Genomic DNA, 19,586 nt, shown 5'->3' with positions numbered 1-19,586 from the left:
AGAGGCCGAGGCGGGTGGTGTCGGGGGCAGGGTGCGTTCTCGGGGAAAGCGGAGGAGGAAGTCACCGAGCACTGAAAGGTCCCGCCTGGGCAGCAGCGGGAGGGGAGCGCGGTGCCTTCTCCTGCCCTGCAGACCAACGTCTAAGTGATGCCGGTGTTTCAGTGTCGCAGCCTCGCTGCTGAGTTTGACCCTGTTAAATGAGCAATCAGCTGGCGACCTTTAAGATAGTGGTTAGATCTTAGGTGGAAAAATGAGAACAAGCGTAAATCCTAATTAGAGTTGGTTTTTTTTTTAGACAGAATAACCTGCTGTTTTGTTATAAATATGCAATTTTGTTTTGTTCCCAGAAAAACAGACTGATGGCTTCTGCACCTGTTTCACAGCCTCCTCCTAAAAAAACGGTGGCCTCTCACGTGCCATTTGCAGATCTCTGTTCTACTCTGGAGCGAATACAGAAGTCCAAAACTCGTCCAGAGAAAACCAAGTATTTCAAGGATTTTCTGGATTCCTGGAGGAAATTCCATGATGCACTCCATCAAAAAGAGAAAGATGTCACAGATTCCTTTTACCCAGCTATGCGGCTTATTCTCCCACAGTTGGAAAGAGAAAGGATGGCATATGGAATTAAAGAAACTATGCTTGCAAAGCTCTATATTGAACTGCTTGGTTTACCAAAAGATGGAAAAGATGCTGCAAAGCTTTTAAATTACAGAACGCCTACGGGCTCACGTGGAGATGCTGGGGATTTTGCAATGATCGCCTACTTTGTGCTAAAACCTAGGAGCCCAAAACAAGGCAGACTGACAATAGAACAAGTCAATGAACATTTAGATGCAATTGCTAACAATAATGCTGCTAAAAACAAGGGTCAGTTAAAGAAAAGTCTTCTTCATTTAATTACCCAGAGCACAGCACTGGAACAAAAATGGCTTATCCGAATGATTGTAAAGGATCTAAAGCTTGGTGTTAGTCAACAAACTATATTTTCAATTTTTCATCCTGATGCTGCTGAATTGCACAATGTTACTACCGATTTGGAAAAAGTTTGCAGACAACTGCATGATCCCACTGTCTCACTTAGTGATGTTTCTATCATGTTGTTTTCTGCCTTTAAACCAATGCTTGCTGCTATTGCAGATGTCCCGCAAATTGAGAAACAAATGAGTAACCAGACATTCTACATAGAAACCAAGCTGGATGGTGAACGTATGCAGATGCACAAAGATGGGGATGTGTACAAGTATTTTTCCCGCAATGGGTTTGACTATACGCAGCAGTTTGGTGCTTCACCTCTTGAAGGTTCCTTAACGCCATTTATTCATAATGTATTTAAGAGCAATATACAAAATTGCATTCTTGATGGTGAAATGATGGCTTACAATCCTGAGGCACAAACTTTTATGCAAAAAGGAAACAAATTTGACATAAAAAGAATGGTGGAGGACTCTGATCTGCAGACCTGCTTCTGTGTATTTGATGTATTGATGGTTAATGATGAGAAGTTGGGGCATGAAGTACTAAGGAAACGATATGAAATCTTAAGTACTGTATTTACCCCAGTAAAGGGCAGGATACAGGTTGTCCATAAGAGAAGTGCCAGAACAAGAAAAGAAGTAGTTGATGCTTTAAATGAAGCCATAGATAACAGAGAGGAAGGAATTATGGTGAAAGATCCCATGTCCACCTACAAGCCTGACAAACGTGGGGAAGGCTGGTTAAAAATCAAGCCAGAATATGTCAATGGACTGATGGATGAGCTGGACCTTTTAATTGTTGGTGGTTACTGGGGGAAGGGGTCTCGTGGTGGAATGATGTCTCATTTTCTATGTGCTGTTGCAGAGACGCCCCCTCCGAATGAAAAGCCGACCATTTTCCACTCCATTTGTCGTGTTGGCTCCGGCTATACTATGAAAGAGTTGTATGATCTGGGCTTGAAACTGGCTAAACACTGGAAGCCCTACCATAGGAAGGACCCTCCTGGTAACATTTTGTGTGGCGCTGAAAAACCTGAAATGTACATTGAACCTTGCAACTCTGTCATAGTTCAGATCAAGGCAGCTGAGATTGTTGACAGTGATATGTATAAAACTGACTGTACTTTGAGATTCCCTCGAATTGAGAAGATAAGGGAAGACAAAGAATGGTATGAGTGCATGACTTCAGACATGCTAGAAGACCTCAGAAGCAAAGCACAAGGAAAGCTGGCATCTAAGCACCTTCATATAGATGAGTACGATGAGCCACATGAGAAAAAAAGGAAAACTGTTTCAAAGGTGAGGAAGGTAATTGGAATAGCTGAGCAATTTAAAGCTCCTGATCTTTCTAGTGTAAGCAAGGTTTCAAATGTATTTGAAGATGTTGAGTTTTGTGTTATGACAGGAATGGGAAAATACTCAAAGTCTGACCTGGAAAGCAGAATAGCCCAGTGTGGTGGCAGTGTGGTACAGAACCCTGGGCCAGAGACATACTGTGTCATTGTAGGAGCTGAGAATGTCAGAGTGAAAAACATCATTGCTTCCAACAAATACGATGTGGTGAGGGCAGAATGGCTCCTTCAGTGTTTTCAAACCAAAATGCTGGTGCCTTGGCAACCAGCCTTTATGATTCACATGTCTCCTGACACAAAAGAGCATTTTGCTCGTGAGTATGATTGTTATGGAGACAGCTACACAGCAAACACAGATGTTGCGCAGCTCAAGGAAGTGTTCTCAAGAATGAAAGACAATAAGGCAATGCCTCTGGACTTGATTGCAGAGCTAGAAGAACGTTATTGGTGTAGCAGTTGTCAACTTGGTATATTCAGAGGAAGCACTATGTATGTGGACTGTTATGCTGTTGTTAATGAGCCCCAAAGCAAAATCCCTGGAACTACACTTTCAACTAGAGCTTTGGAGCTCCGTTTTTATGGTGCAAAAGTAGTTTCTCACCTTGAAGAGGGTGTCTCCCATGTTGTTGTGGGAGATGATTGTTCACGGGTAGAAGAGATGAAAGCACTCAGGAGAACATTTGGGAAGAAATTTAAAATTGTATCCGAGCTGTGGGTAACACACTCAGTGGAGGAAGGAGTCGCAAAAAATGAAAATCAGTACTTAGTTTAAAGCAGTTTTTAAGATTGGAGCAAAGGCACAATTGGACTCGGATTTTGTGAGGTTGTCCTAAATTTTTTGTGTGTTTTAGTGTATATTTAAAGCTGGCTCTGGCTAAAGAATAACACTGAATCGCTGAAATCAGAGGAAGGCATTTAATTTTACTCTTGCGGAAGCAAGAGGATGCTAAACTATGTTGGAGGAAAAAAAACCACCACAAGATAAATAATTTAAGCCTTTTAATCCACAAACAGGTCTCAGGAGAGATCTGAAATTTTACATAAATAAAATATGTTTGGAACTGGCTAGTTTGTTCTAGCTTTAATAATGCTTGCCTCCATTGTTCAAAATGGAGATAATAATTTATAATAATTTATAATTATTATTTTATGGAGATTCTGCTGTTTATTATTTAGCTATCGATTTGCAATCACATTCAGGTTTTTCTGGACTGGTTTTGTATGTATTCCATATGCTAGAGAATTCAGTAATTTATAAACTTGATCTGTACTATTTTAATTTGCTTACATTGGTTTTAGCATTAAGCTCCACACAGCCTCAGAAGCACTTTGATTTTAGGATATTGTGTAGACTCCATGTTTCTTTGTGTAAATAGCCTTTGTACTAAAGAACCAAAGCTTTTCATTGAGGTAATAATGAATTAATATATATGAAATGCAAATCAATTACTTAAGAATTGTAATAACCTCCTGTGCTCATTACAGTTTAACTATGAATTGTGACAGGACTAGGCTTTTGCAATTAACCATCAGTTTATCTTTTAAAAATGCTTCTTAAGTTATTGTAGGATTAATTTCCAAATATCCAGTTTAATGTATATTTTTCCAATTACTAAATAAAATCTATTTTTAAAGTCTGCCTGGTATTTATTTTTAGTTAGCAGTCACTTTTGAAAAGCATAAAACTTAATTTCTTATTTTACTGTTAGATAATTCATGCATTAGCTTTGAGGGGAGAAAGGTTGAGGCCTTTTCTCTTGTTATGTCAACATTGGTATCAAACAAAAATTAAGTTAGGCAGGCCACACGGAGTCAGTTTTTAGCTGACCTCTGTCTTCTATGCTTTCTGTGGTCATGTTCATGCAAAAGTTCCTGTAAAGGGAATTGGGAATCGTTACATAAAAGGTTTAATGGAAGTATTGAAATATTGGCTAATTGGAATTGTATTGATATCTCTTAGTGTATTAGCAGTTCCCTTATTATCTGAAATACACTCAATAGGTAAAATGTATTAGTCACTGTCCACAAATTTCCCATCACCAGGCTTGCTTTGCTCTTTTTCTTGAGTGGGGCTGGTATGGTGGGACATGCTTTTTGTTGGTGAGGATCCTGCCTTGTGTCTGCCTTGCTGTTCCCTCAGCACACTGCCTCTAGGAGCAGCCCAGTAGCACCCCTTGAGCCAGCAGGGATTTGAATGAGCGAAGGAAAGCCTGGCCTCTTTCTGTTACAGAAATCCTCACCTTTCTTTTGTTCCCCTGTGTTCATCTGGGCCCGAAGTTTGAATGTGAACTCCTTTCCAGAAACAAATTAAAAAATTGTGGAAAGCTTGTCACATTTTTACTGTAGTACATCTGTGTGGTGAAACACATAAAAACTGTGTCGTTCCTGTTGCTCAATTTCCAGTTACTCATTTCTGAAAGAGTACATCTGTATGTTTCAAGAGTCTGTATTAATATCCTTGACAAGCAGAAGATCCACTTATACAGGTGAAATCAGTCAAAATCTGTCAGCTATAGTAAATAAGAGGTAAGATGTACTATTCTGTTTATGGCATCTCAATGATCTGGTGAGAGATCTTAAAAAGCTCTGTAGCTTGCTTGTGGGGTTTTTGCAATACTTTGTGTCACTCTTTCTGTTAAAATACAATCAAAGGCCATTTAATCTTTTCAATCTACATATAATTGCAGCTTGAATTCTTTCAAAAGAGGGACTTGGAGTTATAAAATGTCATGAAAAGATTAAAAAAGGATTGTTTGAAGGTGACTAGGGAAATGCCTTTCAACATAGTTCAACTGAGCATAAATCATCTCCAGCTGGTAACAGCTGTTGCACCACAAAACAGTAGATGGGCCTGTAAAATTTTATGGAACTATTTTTTGCTGTGAGGGGATAGGAATGAGAGAACTCTGTATGTTTGACTTATACAAACCTAACAGTGAAGGAGCTTGCAGGTATAATGTTTCTCCATGTTCCTTTCTAGAAGCAAGGAAAGTAAAAGGCATCAACCAAAAATTATTTTCTTTTAGGAAAAATATATTTAGCATTATATTTGGATGTTTTTAACAGATGTAGCTTTTCTTTCTTTGTAATTTTGGGGAAGATTGTCTTGAGAGAATATATAAGGGAGTTGAATTTAAGTTCAAACTGCAAACATTAATGTTCACAGCATATGTGATTGTATTTGAAAACTGATGTAATAAGAATGTTTCAACATGTACAATTGTCACTAGATTAGTGACAAAATATATTCAGATCTATTATTCTGTTAATATTACGGGTAGAGGAACTATGTAAAGTTATGAAACCACAGTTCATCTTTCTCCCTGTTGTATGTAAAGTAAAATACATTTTTCATTACTAAAGTTGCCAGAAATAAGATACCAGGGGAGAAAAAGGGATTGTTACACAAAAAATGAGTGTGTATGGTGTGAGGGATTGTATATTTCATTCTTTTATCCTCAGTGTTTCCCAGAATAGAATGAATTCACATAGTCTGGTTCTATATAGAGTTGTACTAATTAGAATAAGTTAACTAGGGTATTTCTATAGCTTTTATGAAGTTCAAATTAATCTTTTGAAATAGATTCAGGTAGAAAGTTGTTTTGTTTCATTTTTTCTAGAAGTCCTTGTGGTTCTAATTGAAATTTTTATAATTTCACCAGCGTTTTGTGTTTTGTTATAGTACAAGACCAGCTTGATGGAGAAAAGTAGAGCTGTAGATGTTTTTTCAGCCTTTGGAAGCCTTCTGACACTTTCCTGTAGTATTTTCGTAGGCAGCTAATATGGGCTAGATGAGTGGACAGGAGAGTGGACTGAAAGCTGGTTGAAATGCTTGAAGAGTTGTCATCAGCAGCCAAGGTACAAGACAAGAGTCAATGGGCACAAAATGGAACAGGAACTTTTGCTTAAAACTAGGAAAAGTCTTACTGTAAGGGTGGTGAAACACAGGAACAGGTTACTCAGAGGGGTTGTGGAATCTCCATCCTTGGTGACATTCAATGTGCAATCAACTTCAACTTGCTCTACCTGACCCTTCAACTGGACAGGGTTAGACTAGATGATCTCAAGGGTGCCATCCAGCCTCAATTGTTCTGTGAATCAGCTCTGAACTAAGTTTCTCATTCTGATTTTAGGTGTCTTGTGAATGGTCAAAGTGTCAAGTGGTGACATATACATTGCAAATTTAATTTTTTTTAATTTGCAGGACAACAGATATTAGTATAGCTAACTCTCTTTATCAGCATGACTTTTAAAGCTACACCTTAAACTGGAGGAAAAAGCAAAGCAAACCAAGAAAACCTAAAGCATAAACCAAATTGAGTTACAATGAACATAAACATCAAGGTTGTCCAGTCTCCTGAGCAGTGGAAAGAACTCTCTAAGTTCTGCGTATAAATGTTTAAATACTAGCCATGTCTTAAAGAACAGAAAAGCTGGTTTTCAATTTGAGATGATATATAACTGTACCAATTGTGAAAGTGAAAACAGGCTCCAGTAATTTAACCACTTTCATCTGATTGCCTAGTCTTGATTTGGGGGTGCTGAAGTAACAGCTACTTTCTTGTGATGGTAGATTTACAAACATAAACAGTACAGATTATGTTAAGGAGGAGGGAGGATTTCCCCACGTTCTTGCAGATGGAAGCTTCCTCCTGCAGCTAATATGTTACAGCCTCAGCAGACTTTGCTTTGGCAGCAACAGCAGCAGGCAGAGGCAACATGTTCTCTGAAATCTTTGTTTTTAACCCGCTCATCTTACACCTGCAGTCAATGCAATAACTGTCTGGTCAAAGGCAGTTGGGTAGGAGTTCCTGTTGGGGCATAAATACATGCATTCAAGTAAAAGACAGCAAATAGATGTGTAACACAGCTAGTCTCACTAAGTTTTTGTGGTTGCTTTTTTCCTTCTTGGTCTCCCGCAGCTTCTCTCTTGAGTTTGCCTCTTTTGACTAGTGTATTATGGATTTTATATATAAGACCTGTGTGCTGCCGAAGTGGGATGAATTTATACATACAGTTTAAAGTTAGTTCTCATACCTCTCTCTTATGCTTCAGTCTGTCCTGTAAACATGTTCAGATATAATTATAGCAAACATAGTTACATACATCTTGGATTTGGAGTTTTTGTTGGGTTGGTTTTTGTTTGTTTAGGTTTTTGTTTTGTTATTGTTTTTGTTTGTTTGTTTGTTGGCTTTTAAGGTTATTTCGTTTGTTTTGGGGTTTTTAAAAAAATTGTTTTACTTAATCTCTGAGTGCTGTTAGAGTAAAAAAAAAGATTATTCAAGGCAAAAGTAAATATGAAGATGATAGGTATCACATTGTACAGGTCTCTGAACATGATTGTATGAAGAAAAGAGAAATAAACAGGATAGCTGGTTTTGCTGATTACATCTCTCTGTAACTGAAACACAGGTGCTGGGAGCAGACTGCCTGACACATTGCTGTGAGGTCACATGCATTAACAACATTAACAAAGTTAATAAATAAAAGACAGTAAAACCCCCACAATTTTACTCTTTTTCCCCCTTTGAATTATGTGGTAACTTGAGAATAATTTTTTTCTATATCAATTATTTAAATTCTTATGCTTGGTGATGAAGAGCTGTATGAACAGAACAACTGCTGCATACAGATCTCATACAGATTCCTGGCAGACACTCAGTAAAGGCATCTAAGGTGGACCACATATAATATTTAAATTTTTAAGACTGAAATATTTAACTTTTTTTAGTGACTGGGAGATATAAAGAAACCTTTTACCACTAGGAAGAGACCTGGGTCTTTATATGTAATGATACAGGAGAAATATTCTGCTGTATTTGTTTTGGATAACCTGCCTTCCTGACCTGTGTTTTTGGAAGACATGGCTGATTCAACCTTTCCAAAATACTTTCCAATTTGCTATCAGTGCAAAATGCTTTTAGAATTACATGCTTTGCCCTGGGTTGTCTTTGTTTATGACTTCTGGTCAGACTTACACAATTCTGTGGTTTATTCGGGGTGCTGAACCCTTGGCCCATGTTTTGGCTGCTGCCCAGGCATGGACTGTGGCTCAGTCATGACCCTGCTCTGGACTTCTGCAACTGCATGATTGTCTGTCCAGCATGTGAGTGAGCTCCAGGAATTGCATGGAGGGAAGGAGGATTTCTAAATCAGAGTAGCCAAAACCTCCTAGAACATGTGTAAATGTGCACACACATATATATACACTCTATATGCCCTCAATTTTTATTATTCCTTCATCTTTAGCAATGCTGAGGAATATTTTTAGAGATTCCAGAAGTGGATGGGAAGGCTAGACAACAAGAGTTTGTGATGGTGTTGCAGAATTCACACCTACAGTCTGCCTGAGGCTAACACACCTACACACAGTCGCTGGCATGACTGTTCCTTACACAGAGACTTCTTCCTCCCCATCCAGAAAATGGACTGTGGAAGTTTTTCTTGGTAAGTAGAAACAAGAAATTCCCAGGATTCAGCACAGACCATTTCTTGCATTCTGCTGCCTACACTAAACAGAAATGGTTCCCAGTTCCAGTTCTTCAAACTATATTGTCAACCACCACCAGCTATTTTCAGTCATACACCAAAATTCTCACTTCTTAAAACAGTCTGGCCATAAAAAGCTGTGCCTTTAGCACTGCTCAGACCATCCTATCTGGTGCTTCATCACTGTTTGGGAGAATATTATTTGGTCCAGACCAGGCTGGACAACATTTTGGACAGGGCAGGCCTGTGCCAATGATCTGTCTAGTCAGGATGAGGAATTGAGCCTGAGTTGAGCATCTGACATGAAGAGACCATGCAAAATACATGATGTGCTCTGGATTATGTTCAGGAGCAGACAAGAAACATGGGGATGTGACTGGGTTTTGTGGTCCCTGAGCATGAGCACAGGTCTGCTGTGGGAATTTGGGCTCGTGGGAACACAAGTGTTCACAATTGGCCATGCAGTTATAGGTAACATCAAAACAGAACGAGTGCACAGAGGCCAGGAGAACAGACCACAGCTGCCTCTTACCCAGGCTGAGGAGAGATAAAGAGTGCTATGTTCATGTAACCAAAGTGTTCTCTCTCCTGCAAGGGCAGTGGCAAGACTTTGCTGCTGTTTACTTAAGCCTTCACTCACAGTTATCTGCCCTTTGGCTATATTCCAGAATTTCCATAGGGAATTTCAATATTCATTTATTATTGCACAAAGGTTTTAGCAATCAGAAAACACACAAATCACATATTATCTTTTACAATTATATTAAAAGCTTACAGGAATTAAAATAAAGATTAAAATCATTTAGCAGCATTCACACAATAACAGTTCCCCAAAGATCAGCACAGGCAATCAAACATTGGCAGGAAATAAATAGTTAGGCAGGTGGCCAGCATAGATAACTTGGCTCATCAGTATTCAAGCAGGAACAGCCTTTGCATTATTAGTCAGCCTAATTTCCCCCTCCACACCACAACCACCTCCAACCCCAGCCTCTCTTCTATCCTTCCCTTACTCCTTTTAGGTGGGATTGCACCCTGCAGAATCCTGTGCTACGTCTTGTTTTAACTGCTGTTGAAAGAGGGAGAAAAGCTATATCAATTAATATATTTATCAGGATGACTTGGAACTTAGTTAAATGCAAATAAAGCAGTTTATACACCAGCATTAAGCAGTATGTGCTGTGCTAGAAATGGTGTGAAATCATCTCTGTGTGCAAGACAAATAGGCTGGACTGGCTGTTTTACATACATGAATATACTGTGAGCAGGTTCAAGATGATTACAAGGAAAAAATAAGTTTTGCCAATGTATCCTTTGAACTTAAATGTTGACCCATCAACATTATGTGTATCTAGCTTCAAAGCAGAGCAGCTTAAATTTGCTAAACAGCCTCTGGAGATCTGCAGAGAGAAATCAGGTGTGCCTGTCTCCAGTTACTTATGCAAAAACTTCAATCACTTCCATGGTATTACGCAGATCAATGATTTAGGTGCCCAGCCTGTTCATTGCAGCTGTAAGCTTAGTGCCCTGTGAAGACTTTCTAAGATAAAGTGGGTCCTCTTCCTGGAGTTCTTCTTTGTAAAATGGTCAGCCTATAACCCAGAAATTCAAAGGTAGAAATCCTGTCTTAATCTGTCCCACAGACATCTGTAAAAGTGAAATCTGATCTGCTTTGACTCTTCATACCTCTTCCTCCCCTTGACATTATTAATCACGCATGATCCGTATTTTGGGAGAACAGTTAAAAGAGCTTTCACCCTTCTATATATTCCACCTATTTTATTTACAGTCTGTGATTTGAGTGTTTCCCAGAAATGGGAGTACCATGCTACTGCTGTATTGTACAGAAACATCTGGCTGCCTGATTCTCTGACTAATGGACCATTATACAAAGGGACCTCTAGAAGCCCCACAAACTGGGTGAAACACTGTGTGAGAGACTGGACTAGTTAATGACTCAAAAAATCGACCTCTTAACTGCCCAGGTGCAGAGGGCAGTGCGCACTCATCACAGGAGGCTAAGCTGGGCTTGAACAAGATAAAGAGAAGGCTGATAAGAGGCAAATCCCATGAGACAGGAAGTGCTTTGTATCATGCCAGTGTACTCCTTTACATAATGGCTCTGATGTGAAAACTCCCCTCTGGGAAAGTATCTGGACATTCATCAGTAGCCTGAAGGTATTTTCTCTTTCTGATGGTTTATTGTTGACACAGCTGTGCTGACCTGAGAGGCAGCTATAAGGTCTTGAACCACCAAAAACTCCTGAAGTGTGCCGTGATCCACAGCATTATACCCTTCAGTGTGAAACTGCAGTAATCCTACCTTCATGCCCCAGGGAAGGTACCTGGGCATTCCCACCTGAATGGAGCACATTTAAACCCAGTGGATGCAATTTTGTGGATTTCCCCCACCCCTGATGGATCAAGACAATGACCATTGCTTTGACTGACAGACTTTGAAGTTGCAGGAATCAAGTCTTGTGGCAGGATCTAACAGGGTGTGATTATAGACCTTTTTACTCTTATTCTTTCTTTTTCCTATTTCTTTCTATCTATCTCTCTACCTCACAATTACTGTTAAATAAAAATCTGTATTATTGACTTCAGCATATGGTCTCATTTACACCTTACTTCCGGCAGTGGCATCTCTCTAATAATCTTAATAATTAGATCTTAACATGTTAAGGCAAAGAAAAATCTTATTAACTGAAAGAAATTTACTTCTTTCTTTTTTTCCTCCACATTTAGATATCTAAAGCCAGGCTGGCACAGAGCCTGAATTCTTCCTAAAGCTGTGTGAACATAAACTATTCTTTGAAAAGGACTGGTAAACGCCCAGATTTTTGAATGGCTTTTTAACCTGGATTGGTGAATGAAGTATTTGACATGGGAAATTTCAGTCCCTGCTCTCAAAGCTGTTTATTCATTTGACATCATAGAGAAACCATGACAGGAACTGGTACGGCAATCTATATAAATGTCCCAGCCATTGGCCCACATGATGCAATGAGAAGACTTGGGCTAATGTGGATACTGTATTTTCAGTAAAGTCTCCAATTAAAAGAGAGATACTTCATACACCACAGTTCTTCCGCTGATTGAAAATACATATAGATTTCCAAAGTGTCAGGTCACAGTTTCCATTTTGAGGAAATAGCTTACCGATCAGCTACCATATTGCTCCTGAATGATCAGGAAATGTTAAAAGGTACAGGGGCGCAGTCTGAAAATGGGATTTATACAATGTTGAGGAACTTTGATGGTACCTCTAGAGTTCAATGAAACACATAGGTGTGCTTAAATATAAAAGAGAAACAGTTAATGAATAATGCATTGGTCAGAGTTCTATCAGTATATGCAGTTCTACATGGAGTCTCCATGGATGTACCATAAGCAGATTCCTTATGAACTCTTACATCAGCACTAGTTCTGATAGTGGCCGCATGTAGCACCTCAGCCCAGCTGTGGGTCTGTCCCCCAGCCCAGTTCTGCTGTCCAAAAGTCGTCCCTAAGCTTGTGCCCCTGAATATTCCCTTTCCAGGGTGGTTCATAAGGCAATGCTGAAGTTGTTTCTCAACTCATCACTCAAAGAGAGCCTTTATTCCCTTGCAAGAAGTCCATCTGTCTCTAGAGTTCTTGCTTCCAGACGGGTTAACCCTTTCTTGCAGTTACACTTTCTAGCCCTGCATTCCAGATCATTAATTAGCCACAAATTGCCATGTGGGGCAGTTACAATTAGACCTTCCCCTTCCACAGCCAGATTTCAAAGACTGGATCATGCAGTGAAGAGTGCAGATCATTTAAATCCTTTCCTCTTACAAGTTATACCTCAAAATTCTCTCCCTGTCCAAGCTCTGCCACCAATTGCTTTTGGTCTGTTTGGGTTTTGGTGGCATCCAGAGATATTGTATTTGCGGGGTCCTTCGTGGCCAGAAGGAACGATGAATCTGTTTCCATGTTCTCAGAAAGCTAATTTATTATTTTATGATACTATATTATATTAAAGAATATAATACTAACTAAAGAATACTATACTAACTAAAGAATACAGAAAGGATACAGACAGAAGGCTAAAAAGATAATAATGAAAACTTGTGACTCTTTCCAGAGCCTTGACACAGCTTGACCCTGATTGGCCAATAAGTCAAAACAATTCACATGGAACCAATGAAACAACCATGTGTTGGATAAACAATCTCCAAACACATTCCACATGTGAGCACAACACAGGAGAAGCAAATGAGATAAAAATTTGTTTTCCTTTTACTCTGAGGCTTCTCAGCTTCCCAGGAGAAAAGGTTTTTTTCAGAAAGTGTGACTGACACAGAGAAACTCAGCATGGCTGGGTTTGATGTACCCAGTTGATGTAACTGTAACACTTTGGACACCTTTAGCTATTTGCAAAGAGACTATGACAGCATAATACATACAGCTATAAAGTACATAGCAATTATTCATTGCTTGGCACATGCAGATGTTAGCTACCTAATAAAGAGCTAGGTTAAGTGTTAGTGTGCTCAGTCTTCACCCCTTCCTATTTGACACTCAGAGACTCCAGGGAAAGATAGCCAGGGATCAATAATGAGGTCAGGTCAGGTAGATCCTGAGTCAGGTAAAGGCAGCAAGGTTGGCCCTTGATGCTCTCTTGCTTTCATCTCTTTGTGAGTTCTCTTTCACCTCCTTCTTCCTTCAGAGTTCTTTCTTTTCCACCTTGGCGTTTTTTCCTTCAGCATCTTTGAACCACTCACAGACCCAGTTTCAATAATTCTACCTCCACTGTCAACTTTACCTTTCATATCTCACATAGTTCCACACTGTAGATGTTGTCATAGCTTTTTCTTCCAACTTAACAATTCCCTCAGAAGTCTCAGCCAGGTTTCTCTACCAGAGGTAAGCCTTGGATTCTTGAAACACAGTCAGCTGAAATCCTGTGTGTGAGGGAGAAAAAGTTGTATGGAGGAGATACATTCATAAAACATATATATATATATATATTATATATATGTATATAATGGAACTTGCTGGGCACTTATTTTGAATTCAGAGAGAGGCTGCATGCATTTAGTGCTGTGTTTAGTAAAATTGTCTTTTCAGAGACTTGCTTTTTTTCTTTTCTTTCCTCCCCATGAGAATTTTGTTAACCATAAAGTGAGAAATCAGAGACAAAATGAAGGGAATTGCAGCTTGTTAGGAGTCAGACCTCTTTACGTAAAAAGCAGATTATTTTCTTGTTCTCTCTTCCCCCCTTCACATTTTCAATCAAGGTGCCTGAAAAGAATGAACACTGAGCAATCAAAATGTGAATGCCTGTGTCTGTGTCGATTCATATACAGTAACTTCTGAACCAATGGGCCAGTTCTATCCATATTTCACAAAGAAATAGCAGTATCCCTCTCTCTTCCCACTCCTCAGCCCAAGCTCCAGTACATGAGATGCCTGAGAAGAGAGGGTGGTAATGGCCTCTATGAGGGAAATAGTCTGTGTACCTATCCGGGAAAGAAAATATTTCAGGTGCCAAAAGAACTTATCCCAGTTTTCTCATTTTCTTATGAAGTCAATCCACCCAAGGCACAGAAACAGGAACACAAGCTTCTTTGGTGGTGACACTGCCTCTCCTGCTCCAGTCTGCTGCTTAGTGCTCACCTGAAGAGGGAACAGGGAATGCCCAATTACATGAAAATCTCATACATCATTAGGCATCAAAGTATCTAATCACTGATCTGCAAAACTCTTTGAAACCACTCTCACCTGGTTCTGTTGCTCAGAGAATTCTGTATGTTCAGCACTGCTACAGTGTGTGATGCATATCCTAATGCACACCACTCTTGCAAATGCCATGTTTTTTATTTGCATTGTTTATTCAGACTCTTAGAACCTAGCACACTCCTGCTATGTTACTGTCTGTTGTAATATGATGCTGATTGTAATTTTTATTTAGTGAGAAAGATAATAAAAATGCGATGCTATCACATCATTTTTATGAATATTCAATGAACCTAAATCAAATGGATATAAAAGGACAGTACTCAATAGAAGGCAATTTCTACCTGAACAGAAAGAGCCAAATACGAGGAAAAGAGACTGATAGACAAAACATTCCATAGATTGTTCCTTTTAGTTCCATAAACTACATAATTGCCAAGCTCACAGCATAGGGATAGTGATTTTATAACCAATAGACAATCCCAACAAAACCATGTGATTAGTTTATGGTTTGATTTAGGTGGTATCCCAGTGCTTCACTAGAGTTACTGGATAGCATGTGGGATGAATGGTTGCTGCACTGTCTAACCCTACAGGAAAACTATTAATTTTATAATTAATTGTTGGTAATGCAGTTTCAGAGTATTTGTTTTTCTCAGGACACTGAACTTTCTTCCTTAGAAATTTTAGAGCTATGGTTCAGTACAAGTCTATGGCAGTGCTGTGGTTTTCCTGAAATGGCCACGATAATATGACATCAAAAAGTATTTTTTAAAGAAAGCTTTGTTCTTCAGGATCCAAAATATAAGATCCAAATATAAACAGCAGGCATGATGATACAATTTCTTCTTTAACTTGTTCCCACATGATTTGATAATGTCATTGTGCAATATTGTCAGTTTTAATAGTTCTGTGCTCAAGAGGTATATCTGTTTCCTTCATGGTTCACAGAGAAAGTTATTTACACTAAAATAATATCAGCTTTCATTTAGGGGACAGTTAACAGAGCTGTAAGTTATAGATTTAAGAATTAAATAAAAATTTTAAATAAAAATGTGTATTTCTATGGATGGGCGGGGGGGGGGGGGGTCTAAAAGTTCTTTTCCTGAATAAAAAATTCTACCTTTACAGTGAAAAACTTAGTGTTGTAATACAAAGAATAAACTAAAATTAATGGATGGCATTGGAAACAGATGTAGTAGCTAATATAAAAATTAATTGTCCCAGGAAAAGCAAACTCAAGAGGCAAAGAAACAGCCTTGTGCTGTGAATGATTTAGACATTAATGAGTCTGTGTTCATTAGCAGTGATGATTGTTAGCACTTAAGACAGCATAAAACATCAATGTCTCCTTTTAAAGACACTCATAAAGCAGACAAATTCTACAGCAATCAGAGTTGAATGAAAATACTTAAAAGTGAATAACAATCAAATCAAGCAATGACTTTGGATTTCTTCATTTTTTTTTTCTTTTTGGCTGGCTGTTCTGGTGCTCTGTAACCCAATATCGCTGACGGCAGCTGGGTCTTAATGCAGACAAAAGATTCCTCATGAATACTGAGTTGACATTTAAAGTCTCACAATCACTCTACTTAGGGAATACATTTGTACATGAAAATTTAGCTGACATATAACTGAAAAAATCTGCTGAAGTACATAACTTTAACTTCCTGAGCACAAAAACAAAGAAAAGATATTACTCTATGTTTTTGAAATTACCTAGGCTCTGTAAAGGTTAAATAAATGAAGTATTCAATCTAGAGTTCTTGAATCATCAGTCGTCATTCCCAAGTGCAGAAATGAACAAGACCAGAGTATGAACTATGGCACCACTGGAGTGAAGCAATTAATGAGAAATTGCATGTTTGAAAGATAGCAATCAGCTTGCATAGGCTGGCCTTTACCTCCTAATTTGTAGTAGCTTCAATTATGTGAGAATTTTCACCTTGGAGCATTCTTGTTTTCTAAGTCCTTTGTCATAAAAGCCCTTTGTTATCTTCATTTTGTTAAAGTTGCAAAAATAGGATTTAGCTGTTACAAACACACCTTAGGCAGAGTTTAGACTTCTAATTAGTATCTACAAGGCCTCTCTAATTACTACCAAAAGCTACTAAAGCTTTATAAGTTATCCCTGGTAACATTCAAGGTCAGGTTGGGCTGTGCTCTGAGCAACCTGATCTATTTGAAAAGATCCCTGTTCATTGCAGGGGGGTTGGACTGGATAGCTTCCAACCAAAACCAGTCTGTGATTCTGAGTCCAAGCTTCTTGGTATCTTATCTTAAAAAAAATATTTTGTCTCCCACTTCTGAATATGAAGAACAGCATGTCAGTTTTCACAGCACTGAGCATTGCTATGATGAAGGCTGATAATATTTCATCCAGAGCTCCACAAGGACTCAGCTCAGTTATCACTTTCCAGCAAACTTGCTGATGCTGTGGTATGCAATGAAATTTTCTGTTTCTTTAAAGTGATGCTGGTTATAAAGTGATGTGGATACAACAAATGTTAACATGCAGGATGTGGGTGACCTGTGTTAAGTATCCTGTGGCTGAGAGGCTACAGGGTCACTTGTGCGTGCTCTCCAGAGGTGAGCAGACTGGAGGCCTTGGTATACTATGGGCATTCTTTAGCTTACCTGTGGAAGCTGTGCAGGAGCACTGCATTGCCAGCTCTGCTTCAAGAGCTGGTTATAGACTTCATCCAGTAACAGCTTAATGCAGAATTCAAAAACAATGCTTCACAAGTAGATTCAAGTTTAGAGCTTCTGCATCCTAAAACCACACAAAGTTAATAGATTAATTTGTCACTGTATATATATATTTATATATACACTCACACATATATACCTTGCATATACATATTAGCTCTGTATATATGTATATATAGGTATACATGTATTAAACTGGTGTCCTCCTCCAGAAGACAGTCCCTCTGTGCATTTTAACTAGATGGAAATGCTCCTGGGTAGCTTAGAGCTCTGTGTCTAAGCCCTGGAGGTAGGTGACCTCTCAGGCACACCCACATCCTTGCTTACTGTGTGTGTCATGCCTCTTTCATGGTCAAAATAGAAAAAGCAATCCTTTTTCTACAGGCACCTGTGTATAATTTTGTTTCCTTATGCCTGTATGAGTACTAAGAGAGGAATTACAGATAGTCAGAGCTTTCAAGACGTATTCAGTGAGAAGCCCCATCTGATTTTAACCAATGTGTCAAAAAAGTTGCAGAATATTTGAAATATAAATCAAGAGTTAAAAATTTACCTTTACTTTGTGTCATACAGAAAGCCAAATGACTGTATTTATAGAAATGACATTTTAAGAAAAGGAAAATCACAAGATAAGAGAAATATATCTGGATAATCATGTTCTTTATGGTTTTGTATGTTTGTATAAATACATCTTTGAAATTAGAAGGATGTTGGTTTGTATCAAAGTGCTGACTTGACAAGAGCATTGCTTTTATTCTGGTGATATCATCAGTGAGGAAGCAGGCATCTGCAGTAGTAACTGACCTTTTCAGTTTTCCACTTTTTAAAAAACTGAAGGTATATTGTTCTTCTATTGCTGAAAATGCATTTGCTCTTTGTGCTAAGTCAAATCAACACAGGCAAAAAAAGCCCTGTATCAGTTAGTGCATCAAGAGCAAACAATTTTGTTCATGTGTCATCCTCATAGTAGATGAAAGATCAAAGGTCATCAAAAATGCCAAAGTTCAGTGCTTTGGCTTGTGGCATTTTTAGGGCTCTTATCCTGCCAACTGCTTAAAAATATGTTTAAGTGTGGAAGTGGTTTTACTGACTCATGTATTTTTGAATTCATTTTTAGAAGGCTTGTATTTAAGCACGTGTAGGACTGGATTAAAATTTAAATTTTAGTTTTCACATCTGAGATACACAGATTATTCTGGGCATCTTTAAACACAAGTAACATTTTGAGCCAACCCTTTAACCTACAAAAGCCAACCTGGTACACTTTGACTTTGATTGAATGGTACTATTTTACACTAGCTGTGATCAAACTGTTTTGTTTAGTTTACAGCAGATTCAATTTTTGGTGGATTTGGTTGAGAGATTCTGTGGGTGAAAGCACAAAACAGAGTGGAAACAATTTCCTTGTCAGACAGTATTTTAGGAGACAACACGCAGAGTTCAGCAGAACAGAGAAAGCAGCAATAAAACTGAAATGCAGTCTATTTGTCACTTTGTTTTGACTAAACCAAAGCAAAATACAAGGTAAAATAAAAATATTTGGATGGAAAGAATGTCATTAAGAGAGATTCTCTTGACTAATCTTGAATATGTATTTGTCTGAAAATGAAAGAAGGGATCCTTGCTTTAGCAGTATATATACTGCCACTGACATGTTATCACATGTGCCCATAAATATGAAAATATTGAATTTATGAGGCACCTACATAAACATGTCTCAAAATTACAAGACACATGTAAAAAGAGCAGAAAGAGAAGGAAAATACTTCAAGGCATGTCTCCACAAAAGTCATAGTTCCGAGTGACACCAAGATGACAAGAAATGGCCTATATAGTTAAAGAGGTATGGCATCTCTTCAGAGAGGCAGGGATTTTTTAGAGTAAGACACAGACAATCACTAAAAAAGAAAGAAGTGTGGTTTTCTTATTTCCATCTCCCAAATGACTTGCTGGGATTTCTGGAACATTGTTTTACAGTAACTCTTTTTAATTTTTTTTTTAAATTTAAAAGAATCTTACACCAAAATTTTTCAATCTTTATTTTTCATACTCAAAACCCCTGAATAATTAATTGTTGCATCTGTTACTAGTACAGTGCAGTTTGTAGCACTAGCTGTTTCCTGGAACAATATTTGGTTTATTCCCAGATTAAGTTAGTCAAAATATAGGACAGGTCTTAAGGGAGCAAGTAGTTTTAGGCTTCATGTTTAAGATAAGGAAAAGCACTGGAAAATGTGTTTTAAAGATGGAGGGGAGAGTGGAAAAAAGGAAGTTAATTTAAGGACAGAATCATCCAGAATCAATTAGGTTGGAAAAGACCTCTGAGATCATTGAGTCCAACCTATGACCCAACACCACC

The 19,586-nt window shown here is 38.4% G+C and overlaps 1 protein-coding gene across 1 annotated transcript; it reads left to right on the top strand.

The window, feature by feature from the left end:
- The first annotated feature begins 359 nt into the window (after positions 1-359).
- LIG4 (DNA ligase 4) lies at positions 360-3,963 on the top strand. Its single transcript, XM_005422677.3, has one exon. The coding sequence runs from the start codon at positions 360-362 to the stop codon at positions 3,096-3,098; it is 2,739 nt and encodes a 912-aa protein (XP_005422734.1). The 3' UTR covers positions 3,099-3,963.
- Positions 3,964-19,586: the final 15,623 nt, after the last annotated feature.

This window comes from Geospiza fortis, unplaced genomic scaffold, assembly GCF_000277835.1.
Source record: "Geospiza fortis unplaced genomic scaffold, GeoFor_1.0 scaffold366, whole genome shotgun sequence".
In the NCBI taxonomy this organism is placed as follows: Eukaryota; Metazoa; Chordata; class Aves; order Passeriformes; family Thraupidae; genus Geospiza; species Geospiza fortis.
Note: the sequence above shows the minus strand (reverse complement) of the source record. Positions and strands in the feature narration are given on the sequence as shown.